Here is a 19,864-nt window from a genome sequence, read left to right on the forward strand (position 1 = left end):
AAAGTTCATGGGACTTTCTGTGCAATCTTGTATGATTTGTATAACCCTATGCCAGATAGAGCTGGATCTGTATGTTTTATGAAATATAAATAAATTTAAAAACTAATAAGCAATTGTACGATAGTGTCTTAATATATTGCTTTGTTGTTTCCACATTACCTGGTCTGCTTCCCTTTCTTCACTGTAGTCTTATTAGTGATGGGTCGTTCGCGAACGAAATGGCTCTTAGAGCCGACTCTTTGACGTGAACGACGCGAGCCGGCTCCTTATCGCGACCGTCACGTGGGTTTTTTTTTTTTCTTTCTCTCAGCCTCTCTCTCGCACTTTTTTTCCGCTTCACTCTGCACGCGAGCCTTGTGCTTTACGCTGGGCAGAGGGGGGAGGGGCGGTAGTTACACTCAGTAGCACAGGAACAGAGCCAGAGAGAGAGAAAGAGAGGCAGGGACAACAACATTAGAAAGGTATAGTAATCATCCACAACTATTTTCGGTTGCAGATGATAAAGGATTGAGAAAGTTTATTCATGCAGGTCCATATGACAGAGAATATGCATGTTCTTTTAGTTTTCATATTATAATTTATATTTAATTGTGTTGTGGTTTGCAGTGTTTTGTGTTCTTTTCACTTTAAATTTGTGAAAGGAAAAAGCTGAAAATTTAAATAGTTAAAACTTGAAATGTGAATAGTTGATTTTTGTATTATATGATTTATTTATTACATTTTATGTGGAGTGAATAAATAAAAGTATATTTACGGTGGCCCCTAGAGACAAAGCACATACAAACTTCAAATCACGTACGAACTCTGAAGCATGTACAAACTCCAAAACACGTAAAAACACGTACAAACTCCAAAACACGTAAAAACTCCAAAACACGTAAAAACACGTACAAACTCCGAAGCACGTAAAAACTCAGAAGCACATAAAAACTCAAAACACGTACAAAAGACAACAGAAGTGCTCCAGGATGCTGGGCGCAGTGTTGAGCCTTTGTTATCTTGTGGCTACACAAGCCAGCAAGTACCAACGACCGGATTTGGTGTGTGGTAATAACAGGTAAATGAACTTTTTTTTTAAATTATTTGAACATATATATGAGTGCCTGTGTATAAATACACAAACAATACACACATGCTTTCAATTGTGTAATTTAAGTGATCTAGTAGCTCTGCTTTGGAAGTTCAGTTCATGCTAGAAATGTGTTTTGGAGTTTGTACGTGTTTTGTCTCTAGGGGCCACCGCATATATTTATATATAAACATATATAAATAAAACCACTTGTTTTTACGTTAGTAATTCCTTTTGTGCATAATTTTATATTATTGTTAATAATAAATTAATTAAAGCAACAAAACAACCTGAAGAGTCGGTTCGGAGCCGAAAGAGCCGGTTCTTTTTAGTGAGCCGAACCGAAAGAGCCGGATCTCTAAAAAGAGCCGGAAATCCCATCACTAAGTCTTATCCCATGCAAGGGTTTTATTTTGAAATTGGGGACCGGAAGTTGTATAAATCTTTTTTATTGACACTTTGACTGATTTTATAAAAAATATATATATATATGGGCTCTTCATACAGGTGTGCTTGGACATTTATTGTTGTTGCGATGATTATTTGGGGTTAGGCGGGGATCGTGCGTGTACTGCGTGGATGTTTGTCTGTTTGGCGTCACGGGGAAAGGAGCGCGCACAGCAGCGCAGCGGCGGCTTCGCTCTGCACTGAAAAACCGTGCAACTGGGGCATGCGTTCACTTTACACAGCGGACCAACAAGCTGGTGGAGACCGTGGCGGATTCACGGGAATACCGCGACGTGTCGATTTTCTGTAATAAACACCGGATTACTGGAGGTGGGTTCGGGGAAGATTTGGGGTGTTTAGCGATAAGGAAACGTAGAAATCACAGATGTGAAAAGGTGCGCTTTACCTCGGGCTTTCCCCCCCCTCTTTTCTTTCTTCCTCTTCCACCTTTGATAATCTGATTTTCGTCCGGATCCAGTGAAAATGCAGCCTGTACCTGACAGATGTGTGGCACCACAGCTGCAGCCTACAGGTCTGTATCGCCGCTATTAATTCAAGCGTGTTTTTTATGCCATAAATGAAAATTCAATATGAGGCTTAAGACAGACTGAGAATTGAATCAACAGAGGCAGTCTATGGCACTGACTGCATCTGAACAGCTTCTTATGCAAAAAATAATAATTAAAAAAATGTCTGAGTGATATTCTGTCTGCTGTAATTATAGTAGCATCTGGCCTTTTGTGCTCTGCTCCTGAAACACTCACTTGATTAGAATTATTTTGTTGCCAACAAAACAACAACAACAAAAATCCCCAGACAAATTTCTTCACTACATTTTAAGTAAACAAAACGAATTGGCACAGGCCGGTTATTGTGCTACAGCACGGAGCAGGTTAGATTTGTGTCAGGTCCTCTAAAACAATGCCTGACTGCTTACTCAGAGGATAAATCACAGCTTTTGTTTGCCAGTGTGCCTGTGCACCTTGTCTTCTGTTTAGAGAGTATCTCCTGTCTACCTGCTGCAGATCTGCTGTGGTTGGCTGTGGAGGACTGAGATTGCTAAAGCTGCAAATCACATCATCAGCATCATCAGCATCAACATCTGCCACTTCAAACGCGACAAGACACAGGAGGACGCAGGCTGCTTTTTGCATGATCAAAGACGGAGAAGTCAGAAAGTACCTGTAGACGATGACTCCAGCGGAGCTGTTTGCTTGAAAGCAGCATGAGATAACTGGGGGCTGCCACGCTAATCGCTGATTCAAGCTTTTTTCCGTTTGGCAATGATGAAAAAGCCCCTCTTTGTCAGCTGACTGACAGGGTCGCAGTGGTGCTCTAGCACAGGACGTTGCCAGCAGCCGAAGCGCAGACACCACAGAGGAGATGGCTCGTCCAGGATCCGGGTTGCTGGTGCCCGTAAATGGGCTGGGGTACCCCCCTCAGAACCTCGCCAGGGTGGTGGTCTGGGAATGGCTGAACGAACATGGACGCTGGAGGCCCTACACCGCAGCAGTTTGCCACCATATAGAAAACGTGCTGAAGGGGGATGCCCGGGGAAGTGTAGTTCTAGGACAGGTGGATGCTCAGCTCTCTCCTTACATCATCGACCTGCAGTCCATGCACCAGTTTCGACAAGACACAGGTAAGAGTGTGCACAGATGACACAGATGCCGGTGCCAAGGAAAGCACAGATAACACAAATTTAACCATAACAATGGACTCAATGTACTGTATACATGTTTACTGATAAATAATCAGGTATTTTAGGATGTCCTCATAGCAGATGATGTCATATTATCCAATCTGGGCCAAACCAGCTTTAATGCGCTTGGTACACAAACTCCACAGTCATTCCAAGAGAGTAAATGAGAGCCCCGATTGCTTTGAGGCTCGTGTATATGAGCCACAGGTAGAGCCAAGAGGCACTGCCACAAGATGAATGTGAAGCATAGAGCCAATTAAAGTGTAGCAGTTACATATTGAGCCAGAAATGCCTTCATGCAGCTGTTGGGATGCCATGACCTTGCCAAAGGTCACCATGATTTAGCAGTTGTGCATCCATCAGACAAATGAGATGCAGTTCAGTGTAAACCTCACTCTGTCTTGTTATTCATGTGTTAAACAGTTTGTAATTCAGCGAGTTACAGTATGTTGTTAGGATCTAAGTCATTTCTTATCCTGCTGCTACATGACTTCAGTTTCTGTAAGTTTTCACACCTACATACAGAAAATGGAACAATCTGGTTTCACAGTTATTAGACAATCGATACCCCGCCATGTTTGAACTACGGCGCGTGCAATCCAGAACTTTGTCCTCAATTTTGCATTTAATGCGAGCTCTGTGAGACAGCATGAGGCCAACATTATCTCGACTGAGGGATCGATCGCCTCTGGCCATAACGCGCTAACAGTAAATGCCGACCCCCCCCCCCCCCCCTTTCCTGTTACTACGTGTCGCTTTAGAGTAAAATCCAAGCCACCACAGCCTTTGTTTGGCTTGCAGTAATTCTCTCAGATGACTGCTACCTTTTAAAATAAGCCCAGATGCTTTTTTGTAATTCTCCACCAACGATCAACACTCTCTCTTTGTGAGGATTCCCGTCATGCTTGTTCCAGTGTGTGTGTGAAGCAAAGGGGGGGAGGAGGTTGTAGGCATCTGTTAAGAGCAGCCTTGGAGAAATCGCAGCTTTCTCAATTATTATTCTTCACAGTCAGCTGTGGTTGATTACAACTCTATTAGCCATTTATTGTGACATCTTTGTTAGGATGCTCCGAAACTCCTTTTTTTTAAAAAAGTCTGACGACAAGAGCTTCCACTCTCTTAAGTTAGAGGCTGGAGTTGCTGTATTTGAAAGTGTTATGTAACACGAGAAGTGCAGGGACACTCTCGCAGGATGTACAGAAGGTAACTTCACTGTCCGCGGGTCTGCACTGTGTCACTTGTCATCAGTGTGCGTGATTCATCAGCATTAATAAATAGCTGCAGCGCCCTGAGGAATACAGATAGAATTGAACAGAGCTCAAATTCCTAAAAGGTCAGACCAATTTGCAAATGCATTAAGTAATAACCGTGTAAGTGTCTTTCAACAGATGGGTGTAGTTCAGGCTATAAATGCAGAGGAATATGGCAGCGGTCACAGTGGTCTGTGGTCTGCTTGCCCCTTTTAAACTAAATAGTAACAAAAAAAAGTGCTTAGAAACCAGCAAGTAGATTGGGGTATCTAGAAAAATATTAATATTAGCATAATGTATCTTATAGTCAGTCAAACTTGGTATATCAGTATTTTTCTACTGTTCCAACATGCTCTTGTCGATTGTGCTGACTATGAGGACAACTCCATTTGTGAATGGCTGTCAGGTAGGTTGTAGTACAAGCAGCTGCCTGTTTTTCTGCTGTTCTCGTTGACGTCCCCCCCTTTGATAAAACACAGAGCTGCACATGTGTCTGTGAGATGAACCACTGAGTCGTTTGTCAGCCATTACCACGACACGGGGGCTAGGCCTGACGTTTATCGCTCCTCACTGTGCTGTTCACCGTGTTACCTTCCCCCTCGGCTGGGATAAACCTGTCACGGCAGAGGCTGATGGACAGTAGGTCTGGATGCTCGGTGCCTCCTCCGCTTTGTCCTCCTCTGCGCTCTCTTTTGCTGTCCTTCCACACGGGCACACCTCTGTCCTTCGTCGTCATCGATTCAAACTCCCATGAGGCCTAGCTTCCAGGCTGTTGCGATGTTGTTGTAGCGCCGCTTGAGTGGAGGGATCTCGGCGAGCTTGTTTTGCTATAACGTTGAGTGTGATGCATTTGTTTCACATCGGATGTTTGCTGTAGCTCAGCAGGTCACCCTCAGCCACTTGCTTTGTTGCAGGCTTATGGAGTGTCCCTGTGGGGAAACCCCGTTTTGTCGCAGAGCCAGTGAGCTTGCCCTCTGAGGCTGTTTCCTTTTTTGCTAAGAGTTGTAAAAAAAGGTTAAGTATGATTGATATCCACTGTGTGTGTTTCTGAATAAATGCTTCTGTTTTTGCATGTGAGTAATTGTTGCTTGTGTGATTGGTGCCCTCTGCCTGTTATGATGTTTGGGTCCCGTCCCTGCAGGCTGTGCAGGGCTGCCCTTTGCTCCCATGGGTTTGGGAGGATCTGTGGGTGGTAGCCAGGCCGAGTTACTCAAACTAATGAGACAGCAGCTATGTTTTATCTCCATGACTCTCTCTAATCAGAGTGCCATGACAAGAAAACACAGCCACCGCAAACGACGAAGCAGGGCCCGGTTATGGAGGGAGTAGCCTTAGAACATCTGCATTTAATTGGCACTCAAAAACATACAGGGCATGGATTTCATCTCAGTATAGTTACTAGCAAAGAACAGCAGAGTTACTGGTGAAAAACACCAGTCTGTGGTGAAATCCCGACTAGCAATGCTTTATGGATATAGTATAAGAGAAGCCTTAGAGGCTCATATAAGCATAGTGTGAATAGATATCCAGCTGAAGGCAGGGGGAGAATTGACTCTCGGCCAAGAAGGATCGATCCGTTTTCCTCCCCAGAGGGGCATTTAAACCTCTAAACACTGCTGTGGACTGATCCCCTTTCACTACAGCCACCCCCACAGCAAAATACACGGGCTTATCTGGCATTTCCATCATATACCAACACTTGTGGCCTGTCTGATGGATTTCACACTGCAGCCACTGCTTGGATTTTAAGCACTTTTCCTTTTTATATGTATCAAGATCATATGTAGGTGACATAACCCAGAAACCCTCATCATCACCATTTGTGCTCTATCCCTCAATCTCATTTAGCAACAAACATTCACACTTATTAAGTATGCATCCAAAATTCTGTAACACCATAAAGTCACTTAAATCTGTTCTTCTCCGCTGAGTGCGAAGAACAATGAAAATGTAAATATTTCAATTCACATCGTCAATCTAATATTGATCTGATTTGTATTGAAGATTGTTCGGCTGAATTTAGACTCTGATTGTTGTGAATGTGCGATATGGATTCCAGCGTTTCTGTGACCTGAAAGAGTGTTAAGGTTTAGCTAACAGTGCACCACCATGACCGTGGCTGAACTTGTGCACGTCTGGTCAGCTTTACTTTTTAGTATGTTTGTTCAGATGTTAAATACAGCAGCATTAAAAAAAACTCACTGTTTCAAAACATGCTATATAGCAAGAAATAAGTGTGATGTAACAGCAAATGTAATGATAACAAAATGAAGTTAAAATACAGCGTTAGCAAGTTCCGAGCTCTGATTGTACCTAGCTTAGAGGATATTGTTGATGCTAACTGTGTGCCACTTATGGAAGACATTGTTAAATAAATCAACAGATATCATTAATGTTATTTACAACTGACAGAATCAATACTTACATTACATTACAACAAAATGTGGATTTTCTTCTGAGGATGAAAAAATGTGTCATTTATAGGGGAGGTTCAGGCTATTTGTCTTTGTTACATCTACCCTTCAGTAAACGAGGTAAGACATGTTATATTGTTATTTTGTATTCTTGGGCTCCACAGCTGAGGTCCATCATGATCAATTTCTCTGGAAGAGAAACTCAAGATCGGAACCTTTTTCCACATCTTTATATTTAAACATAATGCTACAAATACGTAACAAAAATCCAGTGGTTAAGTATCTGGTAAACATTGTTATGTTGTTCATAAATATTTAAGAGAAGCCACTCCCCTATCTCAGTTTGTCTGGTACGAGGTAGTCAGTCAGCAGCTACCTGGAAGAGCAGATTCTGTTTTTATGTTTGGATGCATTATGGATTTTTATGGAAATAAAAAAAATTTGCAAGATGTACTGACTGTGATGGGAAATGAAACCAGTTTATCCAGATCCCAAGTCTTGCCTTCTTGGTTTATATTCAGAAACATATAAATATAGTAAGAATGAAAGGACACTAATGGACCTCAGTCTGCAAATTACAAGAAGAAAACAATTGTCAAAACAAATGCTATCAATGTACCGCTGGAAAAGAAGAAATTACTTAAGGGAGGGCAAGTTCAAATACATATGGGGTCCATTTATGGTCCACAAACACAGAGACTGATGTATGTGAATGAAAGGAAAAGAAAAAGGGGTTTTATGTGTGTTGTATTCTGTTCTGTTTTATATTCAAAGGGGCTATAAAGGCTGGTTTATAATAAGTGTCCTGTGTGTTAGTTTTGTGATCACTGATCTGACGTAAGTAATTGTTGAACTTTGCTGTAATTATATACATTGTTTTTATTAAAAATATGAAAACAGTGTGAGGTTGATGGACTAGATGAAGCTTTGGCATGTAATTATTATATATGTAATGATAAAAACGCTGTAAAAACAGATATTTCTATAGTAGTGAAAAAAACAAGAAGGTTTCTGTTATTTAATTGTTTATCTGTTGCACGGGGGAAGGTCTTCATCAATAAGAAAAGCTTTAAAACCTGGGGAAATACAGTTAAAATACCCACATTCACATTTTCCAAAGCTGTCGAGTGGGGCCATATTGAAGTCTCTGTTGGGTCCGCGAGCCTTATGTTTGACACCCTTGCTTTAATAGGTCATGATGTTGATATTTTCTCACAAAGTTGAGAAAATACATAAATACAATAAATCAATTTGAACTGCAACAGAGAGCAGCGTGCAGGTCATTTCTGCATACGTGCCACATGTGTGTGTGCAGTCACTGTTGTGAGCTGGCCCATGTGTGACTGCAGAGATAACCTCTATCAGCAGCTGTTGGCTGCTGTGTTGATGGAGCAGCTCTTTGTTTGTTTTTGTTTCACGAGCGTGAGAACCTCTTCTTCTCTGCCCTATTTCCCTCGGCTAAATGCCCTCTCTGACTAATTATGGTTGAAAGTGCCACAAGTCAAAAGCTCTCATCTTCTGTTATGTGTTGAGCTGACAAACAGCAGTAGTTGTGGTTTGGATGCTACCTGTGAATGTGCTCGAGCACTTGTTATGCTGTAGACCAGAAAAGAGGGTGGCGCGTTTGTGTGTTGTTTTCTTTTTTTTTCCTTTTTCTTCTTTATTGTCGTTTAGTAAGTAGTAAGTGTGTGTGGGAACTGTTCTGGTGGTCTGTGGGAGGAAGCTGTAAAAAGGATCCCTGCGATGTACGTGGTAAAGGTCAGGTACTGTATGCATCAGCTCTGACTGTGAAATCCCACTTGCGTCAGAAGAAAGAAAATAAGCAGAGAGTCCAGCGACTCTAAAATGCACATTTGGTATCGAAATGTGAAGAAGAAGCAGGTAGAAATAGAAACAAGGCAGACAGAGTTACCTGAAGAAGAAAGCGGTGCACAAGCTGACACACTGCGTGAGAAGATGTCATACTACATTCTCATACTGGGTGTATTTTGACTTGCAAGAGATGAATCATACATAAATGAGTGTGCATGTATATGAAACTTCGAGTGGATGTTTATAGCAACAGCAAAATGATGCTCAGCCTATTGGTAGACCCTGTGCTCAGGTTCTCCAGTGCACCGAGCTTGGTGAAATCCACTTGCGTGTTGGCAGGAAAGGAACAGGAGCAGCAGCGCCGTGGAGAGGGAGGGGGGGGAGCAGGCAGAGGTGAGGAGAGAAGAGGAACAGAGGGAGAGGTGGAACGTTTTCCTGATGGAAGGTGACAGAGCGGAGGGAAGGATAATAACACCGCGCACATTTCCCTGCTCCTTCACTCTCACATGCGCTCAGACACCTCGCCATCCATCCCATCAAAGCGTGCCTGTTTTTAATTATGAAGTCATCTGCCCGTGTTTTTTATCACTTATCTGACAACATGCTTTGTTTATAGAGGCAGATGTCTGCAACAAGGTACCAGAGTGAAAAGTTGCTTGTTTAGTTTGACTGGCGGTTACCTGTGAAACGGTACACATGATTCTTTATCCTCATTGCATTATAGTGATGAGCAGGCTGTGCATCCCCTGGAAACCACTGGCGTTGGTAGCTAAAGTGCATCTCCACATCTCCTTCTAATCCAGCGCATGAACTTCTAAAGCAGATATCTTACTTTTTCATCAAGGAAGCGGCTTTACAGCCACTCTCTGCACTGGTTGCTTATCAGCCCGCTCTAGGAGGTCAGTCAGATCAGTAACTGTTGTCTGTTTCAGCCCGTCTGTCTGCTGCTGCTCCTGCTAATAAAGACGTATGCATGATCACAGCATTATTTGATTAAACGAGCCTCTCTCCTGGATCCATTTATGGGCCGATCTCTTATCTTGTTCTAGCATGTCGAAGCAGTGTCTTTAAGTATCATCACTCTCATCTTGGGTGCTTTTATTTCCTAGATAAATAACTCTTTCCAGTCTGTTGCAGATAGAGCTGCTCCAAAATATGATAAATAAAGTGAGTCTTGTTCTGTTTGTTGTGTTGAAGAATTTCCGTGCGGCTTCATAACACAGAGAATCTGCCAAGTGCTAGCTAGCTGTCACGTTGAAAAGGGACAGAGTGTTCCTGCTGTAACCAATAGAGTGTCTTTGATCTACACCGTATGGTCTAACATTTACTGAAAACATCTTTTGACTGAGATCAGAGCTGCAGTGACGCAATTCGGGCTGCCAGCGGTTGCGGCGAGCCAAACTCAGAACTCCCTTGATCAGACTCAGTGAATACACAAAGACAGTGTGGGATTTTCTGCCTCAGACTTAGCTTTTTCACTTGCTTTACAAAAAAACGAAAGACCTTCCTTTAGCAGTGTGGAGGCACGACAAACCGCTAATGCTGAAAAGGGACGGCTGCCTCAACAGCATCTAAGTGATAAGCCAGGTGTCCGTGAGCGGCTGCAATGGATGGAAAACATCATCCCAAAGTAATCTGAACATCAGACTACTTTTTGTGTTAATAAACAGCCAATCACAGAACTGCTAGCTTGCAGTGGAAGCTCAATGCTAGCATCTGAAATATATTTAAGGGATCTGCGAAGGGATGATTGCCGTTGTTCTCCAACACTTTCTGACTTATTTGTCACACACTGGTAACAACGTGAAGGCCAAGGCTGTTACAGTTAAACGAAACTAAAAAGAAAAACTAGCTTACATGCTGTAAGATTTGAAAAAATGCCAGCCATGAATTCGACAGCCCTCCTGTCAGGTGTACAATAATAAACTACGTGGTCCAGTTCTAACTGCAGCTTGACGGCCGGTCGTAAGTAAAAAAAATAGATAGTAGTCAGTTGTTGTGTTTTTCTTTATGTGTGCATTTCTATGCTGCCCTCACAACTGTTTAAACTCATGAACACAAAGGATGTATTTCCTTAACAAGGCGTGGGATAAACTCAAGCTTACTTTTCATATGCATTACACAAAAACATCACTTATTTTGGTTGTTGGCTGCCCAGCAGGCTCTGCCTAATGTCAATGCGAGGCATTCTCACTTTTTGCTCCTCCTGTCTGCGTGTCACCTGTTAGTACTTCTAAATCATGGCTGTTGGTAAGAGTCCAAGTCCTGTGACTGTCCAGCATGAGGAGCATCCTGCAGTAGCCTGTGATATGAGGAATATTTGCCAGGTTTTCCTGGCAGCCAAACTCTGCTTGTGCTATTCAGAGGAGCTGCTCACACCATCAATTTTTATGCCTCGTGCCAGCAACCGCCACGGTGTGGAGGAGTTATGTTGTCAGCTTGTCTGTGCTATACTCTTGAACACAATATTTCAGGAATGAGGGAATTTCTTCTAATTCCACACAAATGTCCTTGGACTGATGAGCTGATTTTAATTTTGGTTTGGTTGTAAAAGGGTCACCATGATTTGACAAAGGCCTTGTTTGGCCATTGCTCAAGAACTGATAAGTGAAGTGTGACAAAGTATGACACAAACTTCTTAAAGAATGAAATGGTGAAATGATGACATTTCATATCCTGAAGGTCTAAGGTTTGCTTCACAGTTGCATCATGATGTTTTGCAATAATCCTTTTCTGGCCGTTATCAAACGTCATAACTCAGGAAGTAATGATAATGATAATAATGTCGTTTCACTGTCGATACAGGTTTGCAAACTGTGTGTAAAAGTGTTGCCTCTGGGTCAGTTTTTATCAAGCTGAAACAGCAGTTGCCTCCTTCGTGTTTTGTTGGATGCATTTCAGTTAGAGAGAGATATGCTGGTCAGCAATGAAGACAACTACAACATCTTTAGTTTTTTGTTATCGCTGTTACTTTTTCTATATTTTGACACATTATTGATTCACAGATAAAAAGAGTGGCTTTATCTGGAAGATAGCATAAAGATTAAAAGTGTTCCTTCCCATATAAAACTATATTACATATGACTAAACAATTGACCTTGATATGAACGTGAATGATGGAGTGCTGGGAGTGTTCTTGATAAAATAAGAAGGATGTTAATTATTGTGTAACATTATTAGCAGCTTACACCCAAAAACACATAATTTGTTGGCTTGTCTTCAGTTAAATGCCAGACATAACACAGGCTGACAAACATAAAACAGTATTTTGCACCTAACTTGACAAAGCTCGGTATGCTGTGCAGTATGTCTTTAAAAAAGTTGAGGGAACTGGTCAAGTGGAGTATAAAAGCAGAAGTAACAGGTCTAAAAAACTATCTACATCAGATGAGCAGTATCTCAAAATCCCACAAATACATGCATCTGGCCCTTCATTTGATCCATCTACTGTTCACTGAAGCCTCATCTGGTGTCAGTGGAAAGGTGGATGTCAGGAAACTAATCTTAAGGATGAAAATGGCTAAAGAGTAAGTGATGACCAAAAGGTTTCAATTGAAATTGTCATCAATTTGTACACAGGAGGTCAGTAGAGAGATACAGCCTTCATCAGGTAAACATGGTAGAGACTCTGTCATGGTTTCATGGAGGCTGGATGTCAGTCAGTCGTGTTGGGAATCTTGCCAGCCTTGCTGAAATTGAAGCATAACCACATTCAGCAAAAACCTAACACAGGATGTCAGCGCAAACACTTCATACCATCTGTCAAGCACGGTGGTAGAGGTGTGATGATTGGGTTTGTCAGCCATGGGAAATTGACAGCAAGTTTACCATGAACAAATTTTTATACCAAAGTGTTGTATGTGAGGCCAACTGTCCAAATACTAAAGTTGGCCAAAATTAGGTCATGCAACAGGACAATGATCACAATCACACCAACAAATCTGGCAAAGTTCAGACCTCGACCCAACTAAAATGCTATAGTATGACCACAAGAGAGCTGTGCATAAACAATCGTCTGCAAACCTCAATGAACTGAAGCAACGCTGCAAAGAAGAGTGGACCAAAATTTCTCCACAACGTTGTGAAGGATAAATGATAAATGCATGCAGAATACAATTATTTTGTTTCATTGTTATTGCTTCTAAGCTACTGAATAATTCTACATAGAATTCACAGAGGCTATACTTCTTTCCCCATAAGTTTTCGAGGTTTATACGAGTCTGTGGCGAGCCCTCAGCGCTTTCTCTCGCCTCTTTGTTTTGTCACGAACTTCAGCTTGTTGTCATTTAAGAGGCTTGATGTAGAAGACTGACAGTCAGAGGGATCCTGCAGTGTCACAAAATATTGCAACTCTGCTGTCAGCTTTTGAAAAGGTGAGAAAGTGTTGCCTGAAAGTCAGCCCTTGTGCCCAGTATGTGAGAAATGAAAGCCCTGGACAAGCTTCACATATAGTACTGTAAGTGAGAAATGACTTAAGTGACAAAAGAATACAAAAAAGTCTAATAAAGTAGTTCTGATTCTGGTATTAAAGTCACATTTAAGATGGTAAACAGAAACACTGGGACATGATTATACTGGCAGCCTTCTAGTTTCAGTCACTGTACATACGTCATTCAATGCCGTAATCATTTGTGATACTAGATTGAAACAGCTCATTAACTCAAATGTCTAATCTGCCAATCACATGGCAGCAACTCAGTGCATTAAGGCAGCGGTCCCCAACCCCCGGGCCTCAGACCGGTACCGGTCCGTGAGTCGTTTGGTACCGGGCCGCGAGAGTTGAGGCTCAGGTGTGAAATGTATGGTTTTCAGGATTTTATCGGTTTTCAGCGTTATTTTGTTATCGTTTTGATCGTTTACTCGGTTTTCCTGGGTCTTTTCACGTGTGTTATGAATAAATCTTCTTTTTTTCGGTACCGGTACTAGTTTTATTTTGTTGTATTTGTCCGCGACACCTTAAAGGCCGGTCCGTGAAAATATTGTCGGGCATAAACCGGTCCGTGGCTCAAAAAAGGTTGGGGACTGCTGCATTAAGGCATGTAGACATGGCCAAGATGACCTGCATAAGGTCAAACTGAGCATCAGAATGGGGAAGAAAGATGATTTATGTGACCTTGAACATGGTGCGGTTGAATCGGATAGCCAAAGAACTGACACTGAAGAACAAAATACTGGAAAAAACACTGCCTCACTGTTTGTTCTCAATTTCTGCTGCAACATCCAGATGGTAGGGTCGGAGTTTGGTGTAAATAACATGAAATCCTCGATCCATCCTGCTATATATCAAGAGTCCAGGCTGGTGGTGGTGGTGAAATGGTTTCTTGGCGCACTTTGTGGCCCTTAGTACAAACCGAGCATTGTTTAAATACCACAGCCTACCTGAGTGTTCTGCTGCTGACCATGTTCATCCTTTACGACTACAGTGTACCCATCTTCTGATGACTGCTTCCAGCAGGATAACACGCCATGTCACAAAGCTCAAATTATCATGTTCATTGAACATAATGAGCTCCCTGTAATTAAATTACCTCCACAGTCACCAGATCTCAATCCAACAGAGCACCTTTGGGATGTGGTAGAAAGGGAGATTTACAGCCGCCAAATCTGCAGTGACTGCGTGATGCTGTCATGTCAATATGGACCGAATTCTTTAAGCAATGTTTCCAGCACTGTGTCGAATCTACCATTAATAATTAAGGGATCTCCGAGGTCTGGCGTAATGAGCTGTTAGAACCTCGATAGCATAAAGTTGTGTTCTTGAACTGAAAATGACCTTTCATTGTGAGACAGGCGCGTCCAAACCACACCTTCACATAACACTATCATCCATATTCATATTTGTAGTTTTCATTTGCAGATTCTTTAATGTTACCTTACCGTTGGTTTACTGAAAAGTGGGTTTGTATAATGGGTTTCTCAAAATACTTTGACCCTCAAAAGTTAGCGTGCCACTCTGTCACGTCTGTAGGCTTTGATGAGGTCTGTCGAATCTGTGGTCAGGCTTTGAGCTCAATAAAAGCTTTTAGCAAACCAACAGCAACTTTGCAACAAGGACGTGACCCCGATTACATTCAGCCCTGACATCTGCCCTTAGCAAGCATGAATTGGTTCCTCTTAATAGACTCAATAATCGAAAAGGGAACGTTGCAGTGAAAATAAGTGAGCTTTTAAAATGAGCGATTATGACTGGACAAAAGATGAATGTCTCTTCATTAAATTTGAGTTATGAACACAGCAGAAATGTGATTACACTTGTGATTCAGCTGGGAAAAGGTCTGGGCCTAATAACTCGTCGGGAAAGTAGAACATACTTAAGGTGAAGTTGTTTTTGGTAAATCTGTCACGGGGTACAGTAGATAAAATGTTCATCACCCTACCGGGTGGTCTGATATACGCTGACCTCTCTCACACCATGTCCAGTTTACTGCTGATCAAAGCTGAGCACTGTACTCTGGCACAGTGACAGCTTGCTTTAATGTAGCCAGGCGTTTCCTCTGATAAGACCTGACCGTGTCTGACAGCCATGAAGTGGGTTATAAAAGCCCATCTCAGCAAACTAATTTACTGCATACTGTTCATCTCAGTGAGTCAGACTTCTTTTATTTGTCAAATGTAATATTCTGTGCAATTTTTTTTCCATCTAGCCCCTTCCGCCATCGCCGCTTATCTTCCACTTCATATTTTTTTGTGCAATAATGGATCCTGGGTATCCATGAAATCTTCCCCTTTGATTCGCTGCTGGAATTATTTTCTTAAGTTCAGACAGTGAACCACGCGAGCTGTTCCTCAAAGTCGGCTCCGATTTGGGCTGGCCGTCAGTCAGCTTTCTGCTGAGCATGTAAATGGGTTTCACTGATTTCACTGATGTACAGTCTGTTGTAGCGGTGTGACGCCTGACGTGAAATATTGTGTCGTCACGGCTGAATACTGCACCATGTGGTGTGGGAATTGCACTTGTGTATATCACTTTCTCCCTGCTGAACAGAGCATGTCAACAATGTATGATGAGCTGTAAGAGCTTGGCCATATGTTTGGAATCACTCACAAATATCAAGATATTAATGCCACTGACAGTATTGTCATTTTAGCGGGTATACCTGCAATGCAGTCCAGTATATTCCATTTCTTCCAGACAGTCGTGGAGATTTTGTTTTCAATAACATGATGCTGTTGCACCAAATTGCATTTAGAGGTGGTTCAAATATCGCTAATGCAATGCAAAAATAGGGAAGCTAAAATAGTCAACTCTCTTAATGTAGTGAAATTACTGCACCACCACATTTAATAGTGACCTCTTAAACATTTGAGCAGTCATACAAGAAGTGTTATGCAAGAATGTTATGAAATTGCCTGCATAAAATTGTTACCACTATATTTTTACACCAAGGTGATTCCTGATGACCTACTGATTTTAAAACATCTGAGGTAGTAGGACAAGTGGAGGACAAAAGAAGAAGTGGCAGGGTTAAAAAATTATCTATAGCAGATGAAAAGTGTCTGAAAGCCATGCCCTTAAGAAAAAACAATCCAGCAAAGACCTGTAACAGGACCTAAAGGATGCATCTGACCCTTCAGCTGATCCATCCACTATTTGCTCTTTCTCATCAGAAATGATCTCAGTGGAAGGGTGACGGTCAAGAAGCCATTCTTAAGGATGAGAATTAGGGTAAAACTGTAAACACAGAAATGTACGGTCAGATTTTGACCCGACATGCACAATACCATCTGGACTTCCAATGATCCCAAACACAGTGCAAATGCAGTAAAAGCAAGGCAGCCAACATCCAAAGAAGAGCTTTGAGTGTCCTTCAAGTAGCCTGGGGAACTATCTAGAAAGCTTGCCTAGGAGAGTTCAGGCTGTGTTGAAAAATAAAAGCGGTCTGACCTTTAAACTCATTTGAATTGTACAACTGTGTACAATATATTTCCATGCATGGAAATATATTGTATTTCCATGTATGTTTGCACATTTGAATAAATCTCTTCACCTATTTCTCATGTTCCTAGCAAAATAAAAAGAAATTTGAAGGTTGTCTCAAGACCTTTGCACAGTACTCTGTGAATCACATACAATGGGATAGTGCACAAAGACATCATCTCAGTTCCTTCACTCTTCAAATTCAAATATATTTGTAAAATAAAAACGTAAGTGACTCATTTTATTCCACAAATATAATGGAAAATATAAAAAATGGGGGGGAGAAGCCAGATGAAAGTTTGTTTTTATTACATAAAACCATTTCATCTTTACAATTATACACTTGAAAAGGCTGATTTTTTTTTTTTTGCAGGAAAGCCAGTATGCAGTAGCTAAAAAAGTCAGTGTCCAGTAATTATGGGCAGGCAGATGTCATGTCCACATGGCTTTCCCCCATAGACATCTTAACTCCATGGCTTCATAATACCTGTCATTACTGTAAAATGCAGTTGTGCCCTTAAAGCCACAGTAAATTCCCACAGCAAGCTGGAACTGATTAGCTTGTTAGTTTAGCACCAGCTGATTGGTACCACCTAGAAAAATCCCAGAAAATTTTGTTGATCACATAACTCAAAAGGGAATGTTGTCAAAAGCTGTTTTCAGTTTTGTCAGCCTATAAGTTGACTGGAAAAGTTAGCGTATCAGGATTTTGTTTCCTGTGTGTGAAAGTGCCTCTCACTCCTAACAAGAAACCTGTTTAACTGTAACCCTGGCACTGCTGTCTGGCAGTGTGGAGCTATGTTTGTGTGAAGCCAAGCTTGCATGTTAGTGTGTGTTTGTGTGTCTTATGACGGTGCTTGAGGCTGTGCCTCCTACTCGCTTGCCCTAGTGATGTGACAGCACGGCGCTGACACGCTAACGAGGCTCCTGCTGGACGTGATGAGGCTGAAGTGGTGTGAAGCAGAAGCCATTGTGCATTCAAACACACTCACCTCTTCAGGGTAGTTCAGAGTCTTCTAGTGGTCACACAAACACATGCATGTACACAAACAAAATGAGTCAGAGAGCAGAAGATTCAAACCTCTTCATCCGAGAACCGTCACGACATCTATGAAGGTTGTTTCAGGGTCTATTGCGGCACTACAGGAGCTGGCAGGTGGACAGGACTGTAACTTAATTTTCTGAAGATTTTCTTTTTTTTGCCCCTCTCTGTCTCTTTTTGTTACCTCAGTAAGTGCAAGCTCTGCACAAGCGCATGGTAACTGGCCAGCTCCCCAGGCCAAGGTGTGGGAGAGTTTGGAGTGTTGAAGGGGCTGAGGATGTGTAGGGTTGCAGTGGGAGTTACGCCACTTTTCTTCACCACTTTGTCTTGCTGGCAGCAAAACTGTATTAGTTGGGCCGGTTTTACTGCAGTGTTCACTTTCTGAGCTCGGGCAGAAGTGAGACATCCTCTTTTTTTATTGTTTCGTTGGCAGAAAACTTCCCCTCATCACATATCTGCTCCTTCTCTCCTAATACACTCACGTAGCATTTCTTTGTGCACTTTTGTCTGGCCCTTTTCCATCTCCCCATTTTCTCTCTCCTCGCACCTTCACTCTATCTTTGTCTTTCTCCCCTGCATCTCCCCCCTTTCTTTTCTCCTGTTCAATCACCTTTACGCCTTTTCTCCTCCACCACCTTTCAACCAGCGGTTGCTCTTCCATTTTTGTTCGTTCATCATGTATGCCCATAGATAGATAGATAGATAGATAGATAGATAGATAGATAGATAGATAGATAGATAGATAGATAGATAGATAGATAGATAGATAGATAGATAGATAGATAGATAGAACTGCGTGCTGGGGGGAAATAAAGTGTCATCTCACTCTAGAATATGAGCTTTAATGTGTGATTTTGTGAGAGAGGAGCAGGCGAACTGTGACACTGAAACATATAATGCTGTTAAAGCAGCTTAATGCCAGACTGCCAGGCTCATTATTATGCTCTCTGATCTCAGGATATTCGTTAATGAGCAGATAATGCTTTTACAGATTTTGAGGCTTTCATGTACAGGTATGACAACATCTTTTGAAAAGGAGAGCTTTTCTCGCAGCAGTGCATGCATATAAATGAAAAGTTCACTTCTCCTCGTATTTACGTTGTAGCCACAGATCTGTTTTGAGATAGATCTTTCCACGGTGCATTTTTTTTAGCCACGATTTTCTGTCTCTTGATCGTCACTAATAGCCAGCGTGGGTTTATTGTTTGCTAAGGCCCTTTTTTGAGAGATGAAAGTCCTGTTTTTTTTCCCTAGCTGTGCTCTGGGGTTTATTAGAAAACATCAAACGCACTTCAATTATTTTATTTTCCCCATACTGTAGGATTTAGTTGCATATTCATCATGCGTTCACTGTTCATATGGACGGTATTTTGAAGGCCGTGTGCTGGCAATTGAAGAGCCTGTGCCTAGGTGCTACGTTGGTTCGCGGTTGTGCTGTTGAATTGTTCAACTGTAAAATGAAATGAACTTGTGGTAAATATTAATTTGTGGCAAACCATGCTCTGAAAGATATGCTTTTCTGTAGCTGAAGTTTGGAAGAAGGTGCAGTCAAGATGATGTCACAGTAAGCACCCCTTATATTTTGTCCGACTTTAATTATGTGTTTACCTCTTCAATATGCCTGATTTCTAAGTTGCAGTTCAATAACGATGTTACAATGGGTATGATCAAAGGTTACCTGGATGTGCCTGTAAACATCACAGCTCGGTGTCATCTTGTTCCAGAGCTGTGCTGTTAATTATTATTGATCTCTTGCTCTCTTCAGCAGTGTGTCTTTTGTCCTGTCTTCCTCCCTTCACCCCCAACCAGTCACACCAGATGGCTGCTCCTCGCTGAGCCCGGTTCTGAAGGTTTCTTCCTGTTAAAAGGGAGTTTTTCCTTACTACTGTTGCCAAGTGCTTGATTATAGAGGGTTGTCTGATTGTTGGGGTTTTCTCTGTATTATTGTAGGGTCTTGATAATGATTGTGATTTGGTGCTTTATAAATAAAAATGAATTGCAAAAGAAGAAGAATTGCAGAAGCCCTGTCTTTGTGCTTGCACCTCAGCAGGCCGGTCCGCCTCCAGTGTGTCAAAACAAGGACCCTTCAAATTTTCTGGAAGTGGGCCAGAATCACAGGGAGGCAAATCCGGTGAACAGGGATTGTGTCAGCATGAACAAAAAAACAACCGATTGCATCACATTTCCCCTCATTTCCGCTGAATCTTCAC

The 19,864-nt window shown here is 41.9% G+C and overlaps 1 protein-coding gene across 3 annotated transcripts in view; it reads left to right on the plus strand.

Moving 5' to 3' along the window:
* Window positions 1-1,588: 1,588 nt before the first annotated feature.
* dtx1 (deltex 1, E3 ubiquitin ligase) overlaps window positions 1,589-19,864 on the plus strand; it is a 53,326-nt gene continuing 35,050 nt past the window's right edge. The window contains exons 1-3 of one of the 3 annotated variants that reach the window (XM_080892951.1): window positions 1,589-1,846; window positions 1,995-2,048; window positions 2,542-3,158. In XM_080892951.1, the coding sequence (XP_080749077.1) occupies window positions 2,900-3,158 (259 nt within the window). In that variant the 5' untranslated portion in view covers window positions 1,589-1,846; window positions 1,995-2,048; window positions 2,542-2,899. Of the gene's footprint in view, window positions 2,049-2,541; window positions 3,159-19,864 lie in introns of all 3 variants that reach the window. The other 2 variants (XM_080892952.1, XM_080892953.1) reach the window with 2 other exon arrangements.

Source organism: Rhamphochromis sp. 'chilingali' (assembly GCF_963969265.1).
Source record: "Rhamphochromis sp. 'chilingali' genome assembly, chromosome: 10".
Classification (NCBI taxonomy): domain Eukaryota; kingdom Metazoa; phylum Chordata; class Actinopteri; order Cichliformes; family Cichlidae; genus Rhamphochromis; species Rhamphochromis sp. 'chilingali'.